Source organism: Protopterus annectens, chromosome 2.part1 (assembly GCF_019279795.1).
Source record: "Protopterus annectens isolate FY-2018-M chromosome 2.part1, PAN1.0, whole genome shotgun sequence".
Taxonomy (NCBI): Eukaryota; Metazoa; Chordata; order Ceratodontiformes; family Protopteridae; genus Protopterus; species Protopterus annectens.
The window spans coordinates 950,622,925-950,641,507 of record NC_056729.1 but is presented as its reverse complement, the minus strand read 5'-3'; the positions used below and the strand labels follow the sequence as shown (position 1 = coordinate 950,641,507).

The window sequence follows — 18,583 nt, the reverse complement described above, 5'->3', positions numbered from 1 at the left end:
AAGGATAGGTTATTGAGGACAGAGAAAAGCTGTTTGTGTGAGACCATGTCAAATGCTCAGATAGGTCTAGGAAAGTAGCAGAGGAGAGATAGCCATTGTTTTTATGCTGAAGGATAGTGTTGGTAAAGGAGAGTAAGCAGTGGTGGTGCTATGGTTTGGTCGGAAACCATGCTGAGTACTGGAAAGGAGGTAGTCTGAGACCTGAGAGTGTATGCATCTCTCTAGTATTTTGGAGAGTGGAGAGAGAATAGCTATGGGGCGGTAACTGGTTAGTTCTGTGGAGGGTCCGCCTTTGTGGAGAGGAATTATATGTGATACTTTCCACAGTGTGGGAACGTAACTTTCTGACAGAGATCGGTTAATCAAGATGGATACTGGGTAGGCCAGAGCATCAGCTGCAATTTGTAGGTATTCACTTGGGAGGTTGTCTGCTGCTAATTTGGTGGGTTTAAGTTTAGTTAAGAGTTTTTTTTTATGTTGGAGGTAGGTACAGGAGAAAAAGAAGGCTGTGGGGAGATTACTAGTTGAAGGTGTGGGTTGGAGGGGAGAGGGGTTGTGTTGTTTAGCTAGTGATAGTATGGTTTGTGTGAAGTGTGTGTTGAATGAGGTAGCAATATTTTCTGAGGAGTGAAGGATGTTAGGAGGAGGGGTCCTGACTTTACCTGGGTGGAGGATGGAGTTTATTGGAGGACCAGAATTGTTTGGGGCTGTGTTGTGAGGAGTCTAAGGCAGACTGGTAGTATTGGAATTTGTCCTGTTTCATTAGCTTTTTGAGTCTATTGCGTAGTTCTACGAATTTCTGTCTAGTTGAGGGGGTTTTGGTTTTGCGCCAGTGCTCCCACGCTTTATCCCTGTTTTTCATTTCTGACTTAGTGGTTTTCTGTAGTCATGGGGAGGGTTGTGCTTTGGTTCTGGAAAGTCTTATGGGGGCATGGTAATTAAGGATGCTCAGGAAGGTAGTATTAAAAAATTCAACTGCGTCATCAAGACTGAGGTACTTTAGAGGATGCCAGTTACATTCTTTGAGGGATGAGATGAATGTGAGTGGGTTAAAGTTTAGTTTTTTACATATTTGACAGTAGATGACAGGTTTAGCTTGGTATAGGTATTCTTTGAATAGGAATGTTGGGAAGTGATCACTGAGGCTATCTGATAAGCAGCCTGTTATATATGACTGGGGGCTCTTACTGACTAGTATCCAATCCAGGGTAGTGTGCTTGCTGGAGTTTTTATTTATCCTGGTTGGCGACTGGACTAGTTGGGTGAAGCCATGAAGGTTTACATGATGGGTTGGATGGTTGCCAGAACAGGACTGCCAGTCAATACTGAAATCATCTAAAATGACAGTTTCTTGGGGGAGATGGTGGGTAGACCAGCTGAGGAGGTTTTCTAGTGGAGGGATGTTTTGGCCAGGTGGGAAGTAGCATCCAATTATGTTGATGGTTTTGGTTTATTTTGAGGTTGGTATATATTATTTCTTCATTGCCTATTTGTGGAGCTGATGATTTTAAGATCCTGATGTTTAGATGCTGTTTAAATATTATAACTACACCGTCTCCTTTCTTGTTTAGCTGGTCTACTCTTAGTATGCCGTAACCTGTAGGGAGTATTTGCTCACTGGTAATGTGAGGTTTTAGCCAGGTTTCTGTCAGGATGACTATATCTGGGGAGTACAAGTCTATGGTGGCATGGAGTTCATGGACTTTGTTGGATATACTTCTAATATTTAGGCTTAGTAGAAGGAAGTCACTTGGCTTTCTATTGGCTGTAATATGGGAGCAGTTGTGGCTTCTAGTCCGATTATGAGGATTGGGGTTGGAGATGGTAGGGCCAGGGTTGGGGTGGATGTCTCCACTTAGGAGTAGTTTTGATATGCATGAGGTTATTAGTTTTTCCAGTTTTTGAATGTGTTTGTTTATAAGGGAAACTTTATGACTGTGCTCTGTGGATAATGGGTATGGTGGGAGGGTTACTATGTTAAGTTGCAGGGATGCTTTATGTTTGAGTAATATAGTTGGTAGAATATGTTGGGGGTGCATAGGGATGGTTCTTGAGTTGGTGGGAGGGGAGCTGAGTGAGGGTGAGACATGAGTGGTGGTGTGAGTAGTAATACTGTGGTAGTGGTTGAGTGGGGGAATGATGGAGCTTTGGTAGGATGCAAGATATGCAAGGAGAGTGCATTCAGTGAGCATAGGTAAGGTATGCTTGCACATGTTAGTTGAGGAGGTGTGATAGTAGTGGGAAGATGGAGGAGGTAGTGTTGGGTTAGCACTGTGGTTGGCTATTGGAAAGATGGGAGGGGTTTGTGAGTGTAATAAAGATGGAACCACTGGGGGCAGGAGGGAATAGGGGGCAGGGTGGGGAGCGAAGCGGATAGATACACTGTTCGTTGCTCTTATGAGGGGGCTGAGTTAACTGATAAACACATGATAGTGACAAGGGTGGTTGTAGTTTTAAAAATGGTGCCTGCCACAGGTAATATTTATTAACTTTGGGATTGTCTTAAGGTAATAAACAGGGAAGGGGGAGGGGAGAACAAGGGTGTGAGCAGGCAATTCTTTGTACTGCTGCTAATGAGCCAAAGCAAAGGCAAGTTTGTGTTTAAGAACAATCACAATTGACCAAGGACTGCTCTGAAACTGTAAGTCATTTCTTAACCATTTCTCAGGTGGAAAAACAGGATAACCTTGTATCAGTAGGCTACTGTGGTCTCAGTTTAAATTAACAAACACACAGTATTGATCAGTTATGGATACTATTTGCTAACAGAAGGGAATAAGAGAGAAAGTGGAAGATGTGTGTGTGTGGGGGGGGGCTGCTTACAAGACAAAGCAGAGTGCTCTCCAGGGGAAAATGAATATTGGCTCATACAGGTAGACACATACTCAAAGTTAACTTTAGCTGTTTGCATTCAGTTCAGACCCGGACTGCACTTTTCTTATAAGAATGATAAAGGTGGTACCGTAGTTGAATACTTAAGAGTGGTGTTAGGTCTAGAAAAGAAGAGTAGAGAGAGGAGTAAGCACTTTTGAGATGGTAAATATATATTATAAAGATTACAAAAAACAAACTGAGCAAATGGCTACTGCATGCAGGAAAATGTCTTGAACCAACTACTAGTATATGCAGATACTGAGCCAATTGGAAAAACATCTGTTAGAAGAAACCTCAGACAGTTATGCAGTCACAGATAAAAATATAGCGAGCAGCAATCTGTCGTGGTTCTCTAATGTGATTCTATCCACCAGTAACAGCACAATTATAAAGAAATAATTAGACACCAGTATAAGCTGTCTACACACTACACAATTACATGAATAACATTAGTGAACAAGGTGCAGCTATGCAAATAGACCATACATACTATTATACTAAAAACAACTTGGTGCAGACAAAATGCTAGCATGCCATAGTACCTTCCAATAATAAAAGCATAAATCATATTAGATGTCTAACACAATTCAACATACACATATACAGTTGTAAAATGTCTAACACAATTCAACATAAATAGGCATTTACAGATGTAAAACACTTACTGGAGAGACACTGAGCTCCTCATGGGGCCTGTAGCAGAGTGGATTGTAGTTTTAAAAATATTTTAATACAAGCTGTGCAAAATCTTCAAATCCTTCTCAATGTGCAAACTCCCAGCATAAGTTTACTATCCTCTCTCATCACATATCAAAAATGCACACTAACTCCACCCCAAATAGTAAATAACCCCTGAAAGGCTACAACACAGATTGAGGCTGTACTGTATACAAATTCAACAATTAACATGCTGCCATACTGTATACAAATTCAACAATTAACATGCTGCCATACAAGATGAATATAAACTGAAAAAAAAATGCAACCTTAAGTCAATGAAAATAAAACCACAGTCAAGGTTCATACTGCTGAATTACGGGTACCTAAAAAGGACAAATGATTATATGTTCTTGCAAGATAAAAAAAATTCTTCAAATAATAATATGCTGTCAGCATGCCAGACAAAATCTCATAATGTCAATATTCAAATAACTTTATAAATCAACTGAAGACAAACTATTTTTAGTTCCACAAAAAAAGTTTCAATAGGGTTATCACTATTTGCAGGGGCACTTTCCAAACTCCTACATCAGCTTCTGGCTGTACTGCATACAAGAAGCAAAAGTTAACTGGTCTTATGCAGCCAGCCTTCACTGCAGTGAATCTGTCCAGTACTCATTTCTCCAAAACACCTCCAATATCCTGAAGCATTAAATCATCAGTCTCTTCCTCTGTCTCTTGTGCATCACCCCTCTACTGTCTTCAACACTGTTCAGTGCTTCCTTTGCTCAAAGTGGAGAACAAACTTTGAAAAAAGGTCAGCTCACAGCATGTTACACTAAGTTTTATCTAGACAATAGCACCAAACCTCCATAAATTGGACATGTCATCTGCAGGCTTTCAGTGAAATGTCTCTTAACCTCTTATCTTGCAGATTTTACATGGCGTCTAAAGCACAGACATTTTTCCCTTTTTAAGTATCATGATTCAGACTGCTCCAATACATGTCAAAGCTACTTAACACCCAGCATCAGTTCTGGCCAAGTGGCCACTTCAGGCCACCTACTTCTGACCAGTACATTTCAATTTTAGTAGTGACTCAGACAAATTATTTGTATTGGCCGTATTTTCTCATTCAGTTAACTGAAGGCCAGCTACCGATTCATTAGTCTGAAAGTAAATTTGGCAACTTCACTGTTTTGTTCTTTTCCTGCAAGATGAAAATGACATTCATGTGGTCATAGGCAATCACATCAACTTCATTACCTGTAGAGAGTATTTTTGGGAACAAACTCTTCCACTTTACTACTGAAATGATGCCTCTGTGGTATCACTAAAAACCTCAATACTTCTCTCATTCCATATTTTCCTTGCAAAATTAAAATGTTCACACAGTTGTAGAGTGACAACTTCATTGTCTCTTGTAAATATCGTGTCCATAAACTCCTCCAATTTATCATAGAAAGTTACTAGGCTATTGGCCCCAAGGCCCTTATAAGCCTAGCCAAGAGTTTATTCCATTTATAGACAAATCAGCACCCAATGCTCCTGTCCAGCAGGGACACTGTTGGAATCCCAGGGATGTATTTTCTATTTCCCATCCAGATATCCAGGCTTTGCTTAAAAAGGGGTAAAGAGGTACTCTGCTTGACGTTGAAAAGGAGTCTACTCCACAGATGGGGGGAGTCTCTGGGACACAAATCTGTCTCGACAACAAGTCCTATTGATGTCACAGACCAGGTTGAGGCCATGTGTGAGGGTTACTCAAGTGGAGCTTGACTTGCAGATATGCAGCAGTCCCATCAAGGCGGGGTCCGAGATCGCCTTGTATGCCAGACAAAGGTCACCTCTGAGAAGTCTGCATGAAACGGAGTAGAGTAGAGGGCTAGGGCTTTTAGCCCATCTGTGTAAGGTAGATTTCTGAGGCCTGGATTCTCCTGGTGAGGAACCTCTGTGCTCTCTCCAGCTGCTGCATGTGCTTTGCAAGGTACATGCCGAATGGGGCATTGTACTCAATAATGAGCCTTATAAAAGGGGAGAATACAGGGATGTTATGATCTCCTTGTCCCTGGATGAGATACCCTTCTTATGAGGTGGGCCATGTAGAAAGCTTTCCGTCAGTCAAGCTGCTATCAATCTGGGTGCCCAAATCCCTCACGACTGACTGCATGCTTAGGACATTATTAATGTGATAATTTGTGGGGACGTCACTCTCCCCAAAGGGGATGATGATGCATTTTTTTTTTGTATTCAGCTTGAGGCCATGTTTCTGGCAACAGTCATTTGTTTGGGCGAGACTCTTGGAGGATGTCCACGTCACTACGGGAATTTATGACAGCACCCAGACTGCAATCATCTGCAAACCTGGTCAGCCATAGCCCACTGGTTTTGGCCTGCACCTCAGAAAATTATATCCCAAATAACAGATAACCCAAAACCAAACTTTGGGGTACACCACTCGATACGGGTCTACTGCATGAGGTGGCTTCCCCTATTTTGACTAGGTGGGTTCTAATGAGCCAGTTAGCTACCCACCTGGTAACATACGGATTGATGCCTAGTTGAGACAGTATCTATTATGCCCAAGTGGGGAATACTGTCAAAGGCTTTGGCCAGGTCAAGGTAGGCAGTGTGCACTGTCTTCCCCTCGTTCATGGCTTTGGTGACTGTCTCAAAAACGTCGACCAAATTTAATAGATATGACCTCCCCTTGAAGCCAAACTGTGTGGAATCGAGGGTTTGGAGGTTGCCAATGTCCTTGTTAATGATGTCCATGATAACCCATTCCATGGCCTTGCAGATCAGACTAGTTGGGCTGATGGGTTTACAATTTTGATCGATGGACGATCCACCTTGGTGCAAAGGCATGACAGTGGCGGTCCTCCACTCAGCTAGGACAAAGCCGGTACTCAGGCTTTGGTTGAATAGGGGACCTAATGGTGCTGCAAGTTCCTGCAGGATGTAGCCTGCGATGTTATCGGGTCCCATGGAGGCTGTGTTTTTTGCCTTTGAGAGAGCAGTAATGACCTGATCCCTAAGATACAAGGGGAAGGGGGCAAGTACTAGGAATGTCCTGATCTACTGATTGGGGGGGGGGGGCAGGGGGTGACATTTTCACTGAATATGTCATCCAGCAAGTTTGCTGTATCTACAGCATTTGTATATGTGGTGTCCTTGACCACCAGTTTCGAACAGATCTGGGTGCTACCTTTGAGACTACAGACATATGTGTAGAAGGCCTTATGATGGTCTCTAGTAGATGTGGCCAATTTGGACTCAAAGTTTGCTTTGGAGGATTTCACTAGTGCTCTTATTTGCTTGTTTAGGCTAAGGATAGATTGCTTCCAATTGGACACCTGCAACTTCTTTGTCCTGGACAGCAATTTTTTTCTTTTGTTAGAGAGTTTATTTATTGCAGCTGTCCACCAGACAGGCTTACTCTTCCTTGCAGAGGATGATTTAGTTCTGCCAGGTATTCTGATTCCTTGCATCTATATAAATATCCGTATAGTTTTGGATACTGGTGCCAGTTCCTAGAGAGAAGGGGGCTGTGAAGCTGTTTATACCATCCCTCAGGAGGCTGTAATCAGCTTTCGAGAAGTTTTTTTGTTGGACTCTAGCTAGAGGGGGGTCGGGGGAGATGGTGACTTCGAATGTGACCACTTTATGGTCGATCTTACAAGGGAGGATGATACTGCAGGGATGCTGCAGTGGTTACTCATGTTGGTCAATACCAAGTCCAAGATGCTATCACCTCTTGTGGGATCGACTAGCTATTACAAAGCATTTACAATGACAAAAATCGGGAAATCTCTGAGCATTTGTGTTCTGGCATGAATAGTTCTTCCAGTCTGTTTGGGTAGTTAGTCACCCAGAATCAAGGTAGATTCAAAGAGGTCTAGATAGGCAGTTTGGAAATCTTGAGTCAGATTTTGGGGGCGGTAGCTAGCTACAATTTGTACAGGGGTCTTGTCAATGGTACCAATGAAATTTTGAATTTCAGTCTGGACTGCCTCTAATGAGGTTTCTATAACCTCACTAAACATGCCTAGACTCTCTTCCAGAATAGTTGCTTTCATCTCTACATCCATAACTCTGTTGCATGATACTCCCAAAAGTTTAAAAATCCTGGTCCCCATTCCTTGCATTCTTCTCACTTTCACATCATTTTTCAAAACATATACTGAGGAAGCAGCCATTTAATTGCTTTCTGCAAACAAAAAAACTGATTTAAAGTCACTCCATTGCAAATACTTAAAGGAGTAATAAGAAATGGGGAAGCTGACTACACAATCTTCTTCCATTATAAGCCATAATTATCAATGAGAAAAAAAATTACTGCCACTTGGGTTCTGAAGGCTGCTAGGAAGAAACAGCGACTGCCACTGGGGTCCTGAAGGCTGCCAGAAAGAGAAGAGAACTGTGACTGTGTGGTCTAAGTGACCTGCACCATTTTTTTTTTCCTCAAGCTCACGACACATCTAATGAACAGGTAACTATCAATCTGAATGTTCATCTTTTTCTTGCCAATTTTGAAAGAAATTATATTCTTCAAATGGGCACATATTATCCAGGCTGCACAAAAGCCTACCACCAGAAAATACTAAATGTTAAGACTGGAACAGGTTTTTCTGTCTTATGCAAGCAGTAAACCCTGCCTGTTTGGAAGAGATCTGCCATCAATGCTTGTATAACCTGCCCACCTACTGTGCACAGGTCTATTTCATGCTTTAACTTGAATGCAGTACTCCTCTCTTGGAAGCCCCCCCCCCCCAAAAAAAAAAAAAAACACAAAACTTCTTTTGACCCACATTTGTGACCATCAATACTCTGCCCAGAATAGCTCATTCATTTCTCCTTTACCCAGCATCAAGGGTCTGCAAAGATTATAGCCATCATGCAAAACAATAATTTTTCATTCTTCCAAATCCCCGAAAATCCCATTAGTCATCGGGAGCAGCACAATTCCTTTTACTCTTGAGACAAAGACTTGTCAGCGCTCTCTCATGACTGCTGTGCTTGGCTACAGTGAGTTACACTCAGATTATGCTTGCTCCAAAGTCCTGACTTTTCACACACAGAGTGCAGTCTAAGCCCATCAATTAGATGGTGTTCCTGCAGTGACCCCACCCCTAAGACGGTTAAGTCATTGCCAACTGTTGGATTACCATCTTATCCCAGGCAGCACCCAGGCTGCTAGTTGAACACAGGACTTTTGGGAAAGAGTCCATGCCAAAACACCTGCACTACACAAGTCCCTTATAACATACAGGCGTACAGTTAAGCTTCTCCTTAAAACCATCCTTACATCTAAAGTTTTATAAAAATAGGTGCACTGCCTTTCTTGAACCTGAATTACATGGCAGAATAGTCAAACCTCCTCCTGATTCAGCCTATTCTGTTTCCATGAAATTGCTCACTATGCCTTCAGCTTATTAGTATTGGGCCACAACTGTCTTACAAATCTAGTAGCAACTCTATTAAAGTGAATGAAGGAACACTGACTGAAATCAAAACCATCTAGCTGAACAGCACTACTGCATTTGCTAAACACTTAACACACTCAATGGAGTGTTAAACCTTTCACTGGAATACTTTCATAACCAGGCTGTGCCAAGTTAAGTTTGTCAGGATACAAACATTCATAAACCTTTCAGCTCTGCGGTTAATCCACTAATCTAGTGAGTGAATGTCTCTCACCAATTGTGACAAGTCATACACATAGAAAAAGATTCTAGCAAAGCTTCCCATTAACTCCCAAATCAACTGACGGCAATACCTTAAGCATTATACTTGGTTATTCATTACCAGTAAGTAAATAAAAAACAAGTAATCCATCGCAAAGGAGCATTTTTAGCTGCAACATGGGCATACAGCACATGAACATCTTAACCATTTTATATGAAATATAATAGGCACTTTTGCGTTTGCAAGTATGTATATTTTAGCAAGTATTGTACCATAAAGGCAACATCTGATTTATAACTACTAGTGGTCTGGGATCCATGAAACACAATCACAAATTTCCTTCCATGCAGCCACATATAGGGATACAATGTAAAGCAATGAGTTTTACATGCATAGTTGTTTTACCATGCAAGACAGCAAGGGCATCTTAATTAACAATCCTTAGATCACTAGCAGACAATAAAAGGAAGCGATAAGGACAATTGAGGACATTTTATATTGTGGCATAAATATTTAGAATGTGTGAATACACACATCTGAAGGAAAAGCACAGTTATTCTATTGGCATGTAATTTGCTAATCATGGTCCAACATCAAAATGGACATTAAACAATATATGCAAGTGAAAACCCACCATTACAGATCCAGTCAATTTTATTTTACATATGCAAATAGTAATGCCAGTATCTCAGGGGAAATACAGAAAAGGAGAAAAAAAACACACTTATGAAGACCTATGTTTAGGTGTCAATATCTGTTGATAAAGACAACAGTACATATTGTCCACAGCAGCAATCCATTCAACATTTTTTCCTCTATTCGTAATTACAGTGCTCATAGCTGGGGTTTGTCCATGAACAACAGCAGCATTTTATTGTATGCATTACTTCCAAATGTTTCTTTGCAATCAAAGATGTGATCACTGAAAACCTATTCAGATGCTGGCAGTGATAATTCAATTCTGTGTTGCTGTCCAATTATTACTCTGCCTTTTGTTCTGGCACAGGCCAGAATGTCCCTCAGATCAGCCCTCTCCTCCACCTTCTTCTACAGGGACTCAAATACAAGAAAATTTCGACAAGTCTCCACCTTTGCTACTATAAGGACTGCACCTTTTTACATCATGCAACATTGTGCAAACATGCCCGTGATAAAGTGGGTAAAAGGTGCATCTTTTATTCCTTGTAACATTACTAAAGGTCGCCAGTACTATAAGGAAGGCCACGAACTGTAATTTTTGATAATCAGAGATAGTGGATGCTCCCCCTCATTCCTCAACACTGTGTGCAAGCCACTCTGAACAGCCATTCTTTCGCTGCGGTTCTGCCCCCTCCTTCCAGCTGGTCTCACTCGGCCCTGCCTGCTCACTCCTTGCTCGCCTAAAGGACCTACACAGCTTACAGTACAGGAGTGAATACCTAATTTCTAAACCAAGTTTAGGTGTTCTCCTACGATAATTCTGGGTATTTCTGACATTCATTTCACAATGTATCTCCTATTACAAGTGCCATCCACACTCGCAGAAACAGCAGCCATTAGTGTCCCCCCCCCCCACTCATAGTCTTGACCACAGGTCTGCCACTAGGTGACAGTATAACACCTCCCCAAGAGGCCATCCTAACACAGAGAAAGCCTACTCAAGCCTTTGCTAATGGAGAATTTAGCTAAATCACTGTCTATGAGCTTAACTACTGCTTACAAAACATTCTACAGTTGCCGTTCTAAAACGTAATACAAACAAACCAAACAATAAAAAACATTACACAGGCATATACACCACTTCTAACTTCACCTACCCACTTCAATAAGCCCCTCCCCCCAATATCCACCCTTAGCTTTCCTCCCTCATACCAAGAACTTGCCACAGCCCAATCTATAACTATGTCTTTCACTACATGTTCCATCTGCTTCTCTTACCCTTAGTGTACTAATTACCTCCCCTAAAAATATGCTACAACCCATAGCTATTAAGTCTTCCACTTCTCCCTTAAACATTAAAACAACTTTTAAACAAACAGTTTCCATAATATGTCATCCAGCCTACTTGAATACCATTTCACTCATCTCTCTAAACTAAAAATCTTGCCCTATACCACTACAAGCTTCCTTACCACGGTCTTATAGCAAGATATACACTTCCAAAATACTCCCCTTACATCCAATACAGAACTTCTCTGTGTGGGCACATCCACCCCAACCCAGGACCCTCAAACATAACTACTCTGAACCATACTACCCTCTCCCAAGGACCTCCTCTTGGCAACCATAAATATGCATAGTATTTGTAACAAAATTACAGAATTCCAGGCTTGGCCAACACAAAACATCCTAGCAGTCACCAAAAACCTGGCTAAAACCCCAAATCCAAGAAAATGAAATAACACTCTCAGATTATAATACACTAAGGAAAGATAGAATTAATAAAAAAGGAGGTGGGGTATCCCTAATCTATGCTAACTCTCTCACAACACTACCCTTCCAGAAAACACCCCCACCCTTTTCAAATTCCAAAATTCTGATAGGAATCCAAACCAAGTCAAAACATCCAAACTCTTGAGGACATCCTTGCCTGGTTGTCTGAAAATATCAGCTATGAGACCATCATTATGGGAGATGTAAATATTAATTGGCAATATTTAATAAACCAACTCCCCAACAAACAGCATAAACCTCTACAATTTCACCCAGACTGCCACCCCAATACTAACACTCCCACTGGATGATGCCATAAACTATTTCAATAAGATATTCTTAAACACTCTCAACAGCCTAGCTGCCCTTCGCACTAAGAGTAAGGGGAGTTAACCACGCTCCCTGGCTAACAAAAAACACTAAACAACTCTTACAAAACAGGGAAAAAGCCTGGAAAGAATGGCATAACAAAAATGAAACTAACCTACTCAAATACAAACAGTTACAAAACAAAGATAACAAGCTAATATGTTCTGACAAAAAACTCTCTCTCCAACCAACTGACTAACCATAGAAATAACGCTAAACAATTCTGGAACAGCATCACAAGTTTCCTTACCCCTGGCCCAAAAAAAAACATCACCATGCCCAGACAAGATGCCTTTGCAAAGAGCCACTACGCTCAATTCATATCTTATAAACAGCATACACAAACTTATTACAGATTTCACTTCCTCTACCCCCACCCTAACAAATTCAAATCTCCCTCCTCCTCTATTCCACAAAATCAGCCCCCCTTAGACAAATCTTCTCCCCTTCAACAAGTATCAATGCACCATCTATCCCCTTCTCACTACAGCTTATACCAACATCAGAAATCCAGAACTCCTCAAAAAATTGAAACCATGCTCTCTCCCCTCAGATGGCCTCCCACCAGAAATACTTAAAACTCGCTGCTGAGGCCATAGCATATCCTGCTAGCATTCTGATCAACCTCTCAGTTACTGAATCTTAGGTTCCCAACCTCTGGAAAAAATCCATTATCACCCCACTTCACAAAGGAGGAAACTCCACTGAACCAACTATCGACTAATCTCTATCCTCTCCCCACTATCCAAACTCCTCAAAAAATGCATTCATAATCCACCACCTCACACACAACCTACTCACCCCCACCCAACACGGCTTTCGCCCATCACACAGTACAAAACACTGCACTTATCTTCATGGATACTGTTCATAAATCCATCTCTGTTAGTATTACTTCTGCACTACTACTAGATCTGTTGAAGGCTTTTGATAGTCTCTCACATAAAAACTTCAACAGCTTTCTAATATCGGTTGCACCTCACCTACCCACCAATGGTTTAATAGCTACCTTGCAAACAGGCAATCATGTATAAAATAGCAAAATACTCTATCAGAATATCAAACTAACCAAAAGTGGTGTACCACAATTGTCAAGACCTAGACCTTTACTCCAACATTTTTACCAACAATCTTCACACTACTTCTCCTCTAAGTACTATTATCAAATATGCACCATAATCTCAAACAGCTCCAGAAAATAACACAAATACCTTTTCCGCAATCTAAGCCTGGCTAAGCAAATCACAATTACTCCTTAATGCCAAAATACAACGCTTCTCCTCTTCACAGCAAAACCCCTCTCATCCAACCTTCAAATTTTCTCCCAAAATATAGAAAATGAATCTGCATCCCATGCTAAACTATTAGGCATTACCATTGACAATAACTTACTTTTGAACACCATATATGTAATGCCATAAAAAAAAACAGTGCAAATTAGGAACCTTATACAGACAAGCATTTCATGGACCCTGCCACCAAAAAAGCTCTCGCCAACTCCTATTTGATCCTCTCTCTCTTATACAGCACCCCCATTTTCACCAACCTGCACTCATCTCTAAAATATAAGCTCCAGTCCAGCTACCATAAAAATCACCAAATTTACAACAGGCAGCTCCTACCACTCACACCACTGCCAAGCCTCAACAGAGAATAGGCGTGGCCTGCATGACTGACAAGGCAAAGGCCGGTTTTGCAATATGGTAATGTGGCATGATTGACATGGAATGCAGACTTGCCAGTGACATAATGCATACATTGCTTCGGGAGTAGTTTACATAGAACAGTAGTATTCAGATCACCCAAGCAAGGTTCAATAATGAGAGATCTGTTATCTAAAGACCAACTGTTTCCATCCCTCCAAGAAATACTGCCTTGGATGTACAATCCTGAAGTTAGCATAGGGAGTGATGGGCAGAGGCGAATTGCCCCTGCAAAAAAAGATGTTTCAGTAATTGTTTTTCATGTTTCTCTGTATTGCTTCTACAATATACAGATGTTTCAATGGCTTGGGTTTACTGAGCTGGGTGATGAGGAAAAAAAAACAGAGTTTACTGATGGGAAGATGGATTCTCCTTACACACAAACATACACACACGCACACACCTGCAAAGCAAACAAGTTACCGAACTACACCTGTAAAATTGAAACATTGCTGGCAAAGTGTGGCAACCACACAGCTGCTCGGACAAACAAGTGTGGACTGCATTATAGAGATCTATACTGTAGTAAGACACTCAGCAGGAAATAATCAAAATGCAGATGGGGTTAGGGTTAGCCCTAACCCTAATGTCCATAATATGCACACCTTGACAGTGTGTAGTTCAGTACATGAACCCAGAAATAAAAAGATATGCATGAGTAAGCAATGTCCTTCCCCTTTCATCCCTCTCACTTGTACAACCAAGTAATAACAGTACTCCCTCTTTAGGTCCCTACAATACCCATGTTCCAAATTTCAGCTGTACACCACAAATCTATTAAAATTACCTTTATTTTTAAATTAATATTTTCTTGTTTGTTCTCTCCACTGTAACTGCTGATGTGCTGCATACCACTGTAAAAACATGTCTATTGTAATTTGTGTGTATATTGATCATGTCTAAATATCTAAATGTACCTGTAAATTTTTCTATGTGGAGCTTTTCTCCCTGGGCCTCTGCTGAAAAAGGGCCTTTTCGGCTCAGACATCCCCAGTTAACATATGTAAAATAAAAAATAAATATACCGTTTCATGGCTTTGAACTGAGATTTTTCTTGGTAATGGATGGATTAGACTTTAACTGCTGCATTACTGGATTCAATGGCTTCATTAGCAATGGCTGCAGCTCAGAGTGTCCTCAGTACTGCAAGCCGTTAGTTTACTATGGGTATTAATTATTTAATTATTGCAGTAAGTGGTGTAAGGTTCATTTCAGGTGTGTAGCTTTGCATTACAGGCTGCAATGGGAATACGTGACTATAATGGCAGCAATCTGTTACAGAGACTTCGCTTTGCCATGATCCTGGCTGGCAGTCTGGATGGGGCTTGCTACTGCGCATCTAGAGGGTTACTGATCCTCAACAAAACCAGAATTTTCACACCACCTCAGCCTCCATTAACTGCCATGGCACACAAAACTGTTTATAACCCAAACTACCCTGCTCTTAAGGACATTCTAACACCTTACACCCCCACCAGAACCCTCCAGTCAGAAAATAAACAACTCGTAACTGTCTACGTACCAAACACAAAGGAGCTGGGCACTACAAAACTCTAACTCACTTCCAGCCAGCGCAAACATCATTAACTGGTTCAACAAATTTAAACTCACCCTAAAAAAACATCTACTAAACACTCATGTATGTCCCTGCATCTATCCAAATCGATAAACCATCTCTCGTCCTCTAGGAGCGATTCCCACTAGTTAAGCTCAATTATACAATGACCCCCCCCCCCATTAATATTCCAAAATGTGCACGCTGACTGGTCAGCGTGCACGTTGTAAATCAGACTTACACTAATGGAAAAAGCCCCGGACTTTTTCCATTAGTATGTCTTTTTTTTTTTTGTTACAGCAACGGAGAATGCAAGATCTCCGTTGCTTTTTAGAAACTGTCTCATTATGTTAAAGAAGTTTAACATAGCGAGACAGCTTTAAAAAAAGTAACGGAGATCTTCCTTTCTCCGTTGCTTTTTTTAAAGCCGTCTCGCTATGTTAAATGGGTTTAACATAGCGAGACAGCTTTAAAAAAAGCAACTGAGATTCTCTGTTGCTTTTTTTTAAAGCCGTTTCGCCATGTTAAACTCTTTAACATAGCGAGGCACTTTGTAAAAAGCAAGAGATCTTGCTTTCTCCGTTGCTTCCACCCACAGCTCTGATGTACTGCGTAAGCATATGCATGCACAGTACATCAGAACTGCCGCAGAATACCAGACAGCTGCCGAAGGGCAGCACGGAGGCATTATGCAATGCCATTATTTAAGAAAAGTAAGTATTTCTTTTCTTAAATAATGTCATTGTATAATAGCAATAACCCACTTCGGGGTGTGAGTAATGCTGGATTTACCCACGGTTGTCTTTGTTTGGCTACTCGGGCTTCGCCCTCGTGACCAAACCACACCAACCGTGGGTAAATCCAGCATTACCCACACCCAGGCATGGGTTATTGCTTAATTTTTACCCCTCAAAACCAGCAGGAAACTCTTCTAATTTAAAAATTACTTTAAAGACTCTTCTTTACTATTGATTTTCTAACCTTAACTATCATAATATTCCCTAAACCTACTTTCTTCTAAGCTTAATGATCACAAAAACCCAAAATAACCCCCAAACCTGCCTTCTTCTTTTAACTATCCTTCAACAATTAATCCCTCTTCCCAACCTATTTTAATATTTGCAAAAAAAAATCTTGCAAATTTACTCTCTCTATTTGTAATCCCATGTTTTATAATTGTTGTATTGTAATATAACTGTAGTGTACATCCTTGTAAAATATTTATTACTCTGTGTACACATAACGTCTTGGGAAGCCTTTTTTCCCCGGGCCTCCTCTGAAAATGGGTTTGTGACCCAGTCGGACTTTCCTGGTCAACAAATGACAATAAGAGTCTCGCACTATCACCAGACAACAGTGACTTCATCAATTAAACAAAAGGTGGTAACTGGAGGACAAACGTCCAACACATACCGAACTGACTGGGCTATCAATGTGCAGACACTGTGTTTGCTGTTGCTAGCTTGTGTTTTCAAAATGTCAGCTCTTAGTTCACTTTCGTAGGTATGAGAAAATGATGCAAACGGCAAAACATTACAAAATAAAAAGGTATGAAAATGCAGACACGATAAAACACTGGTAATACAAACTATCAAAAGCAAAGCACGCGAGCTGTAAAGTGAGACTGTAATATCTTTTTTGATAAGATGACCAGAAACTGACAAGATCATCATTAAAATCGTTTTACGTTCAGAGAACTATGTAAGAATTTAGAAATAAGGGCATTCCTTCCTAGACAAACCAAGTAACCAGCATCCAAATCCTGCCCACTCAGGCTGAAGACAAACCACAGATGACATAGAGTAGCACGTAGTTCATGAGCACCGGAACAGATGTATTCACAGAGACTACAACGGAAACACTGCGCACACCTGACCAAAATAAGAAAAATAGTATACAAAATGCTGACTTAGCCCCACACACCACTACAAGGTCTACAACAATAATAAAGAAAAGAAAGAAAAAAAAACACCGTTCGCTTCTTCCGTACCTACATAAGTAACACAACCCTTTTTGGCACAGAGCAACTATTAATAATCTGCGCCAAAAAAAGAAAAAAAACACTTTGACAGAACATTCCAAATTGCCCCACACAGCCTTACACTGGCAATGTTAAATCTGTAACTATCAACAAGATTTACTGCGTATATAAATAGCACCTATATCACCATACAATTATAACCGCGATGACGATGTCTTCATTGATGAAAGCAACAATCCAAGATAAACATTTCAAACCTCGGGTAACACAAGACTGCACTACTTTAACAAGTGTCACTAAAACCGTCCAGACACCAAATATATAGGCAACATATAGAGAAAGCACTTTCTTAATAGAGAACCAGAATGATAGTTTTATTTGGGTTTCTTTTTTTTTTTGTGGGCAAATAACTCTAGTATCAATTAAAACTTCGCACAATGTGAAGCCAAATTACATCTTATGACACCGTTCCGGAACATATACTGCAAGTTCACAGTACTGTGGTTACCTTATCACTATAAAGGCCAACAAGTTGCTTCATCCGCCAATGCGGAGCAGAAAATACATCCACTTCTTCAGGAAAAGGAGCCATTTTTACTTCGCCATACAGACCCACACTCAAAGGGGGAGGGAAATATCTTATTCGCGGTCACACAGAGTGAAAAATTATGTACGGAACTAGAAGATGGCCCGTACACCGTCACGTGACAAGGGCTTGTCAGCCTCAGCCACAAGTCGCTGTAGTACCGACATATCCCAAAGGTTTATGAAATATCAGCAGTGATTTCAGCAATTAATTCTTTCGGGCTGAATAGTAAACGCATAAACCAGACGCTAGCTAATTCTTGCTTCTTTTAAATAGTAGTTTGTTGTAAACAAAATAACGTTTCCACCTATAATGCAAAATTATAAACTGCACAGTGCACTCATAGATGCTGAGCCACATTCGCGGTTGCAGGATGGCGCAATTAGACACGTTAATCCATACTACTCAACTCTCCGGAATTTAGCTGCTTGAACAGAAGAATTGTATGTTATATCTTTGGCCCGAGGTTTTCTGGCAAATCGTTGGAAACTGCTGCATTCATTAAGTTATGACCGATTTGATAATATCCCCAGCATACCTCTGACAAATTTCTACAGAATAAGGGAAAAACCTAGAAAAAATCAGGGCCATTTTTAAAATATTAATACTAGTAACTTGAGACATTGGTAGAATAAAAGCTGTTAAGTAATATACATTTTGTGAAGTAAAGGAAATCTATAAATCTTAATTGCTGCCATTATTTTTGGAGTATAAAATTTAAAAAATGTAATTAAGATTTATAGATTTCCTTTACT

General features: G+C 40.6%; 1 protein-coding gene across 1 annotated transcript in view; it reads right to left on the bottom strand.

Annotated features, from left to right (window-relative positions):
* The window catches only part of FBXL5 (F-box and leucine rich repeat protein 5), a 2,105,165-nt gene extending 2,087,177 nt beyond the window's left edge, over positions 1-17,988 (bottom strand). The window contains exon 1 of the mRNA XM_044062581.1: positions 17,751-17,988. Coding sequence (XP_043918516.1) covers positions 17,751-17,834 — 84 coding nt within the window. The 5' untranslated portion in view covers positions 17,835-17,988. The remainder of the gene's footprint in view (positions 1-17,750) is intronic.
* Between the last annotated feature and the right edge of the window lie 595 nt (positions 17,989-18,583).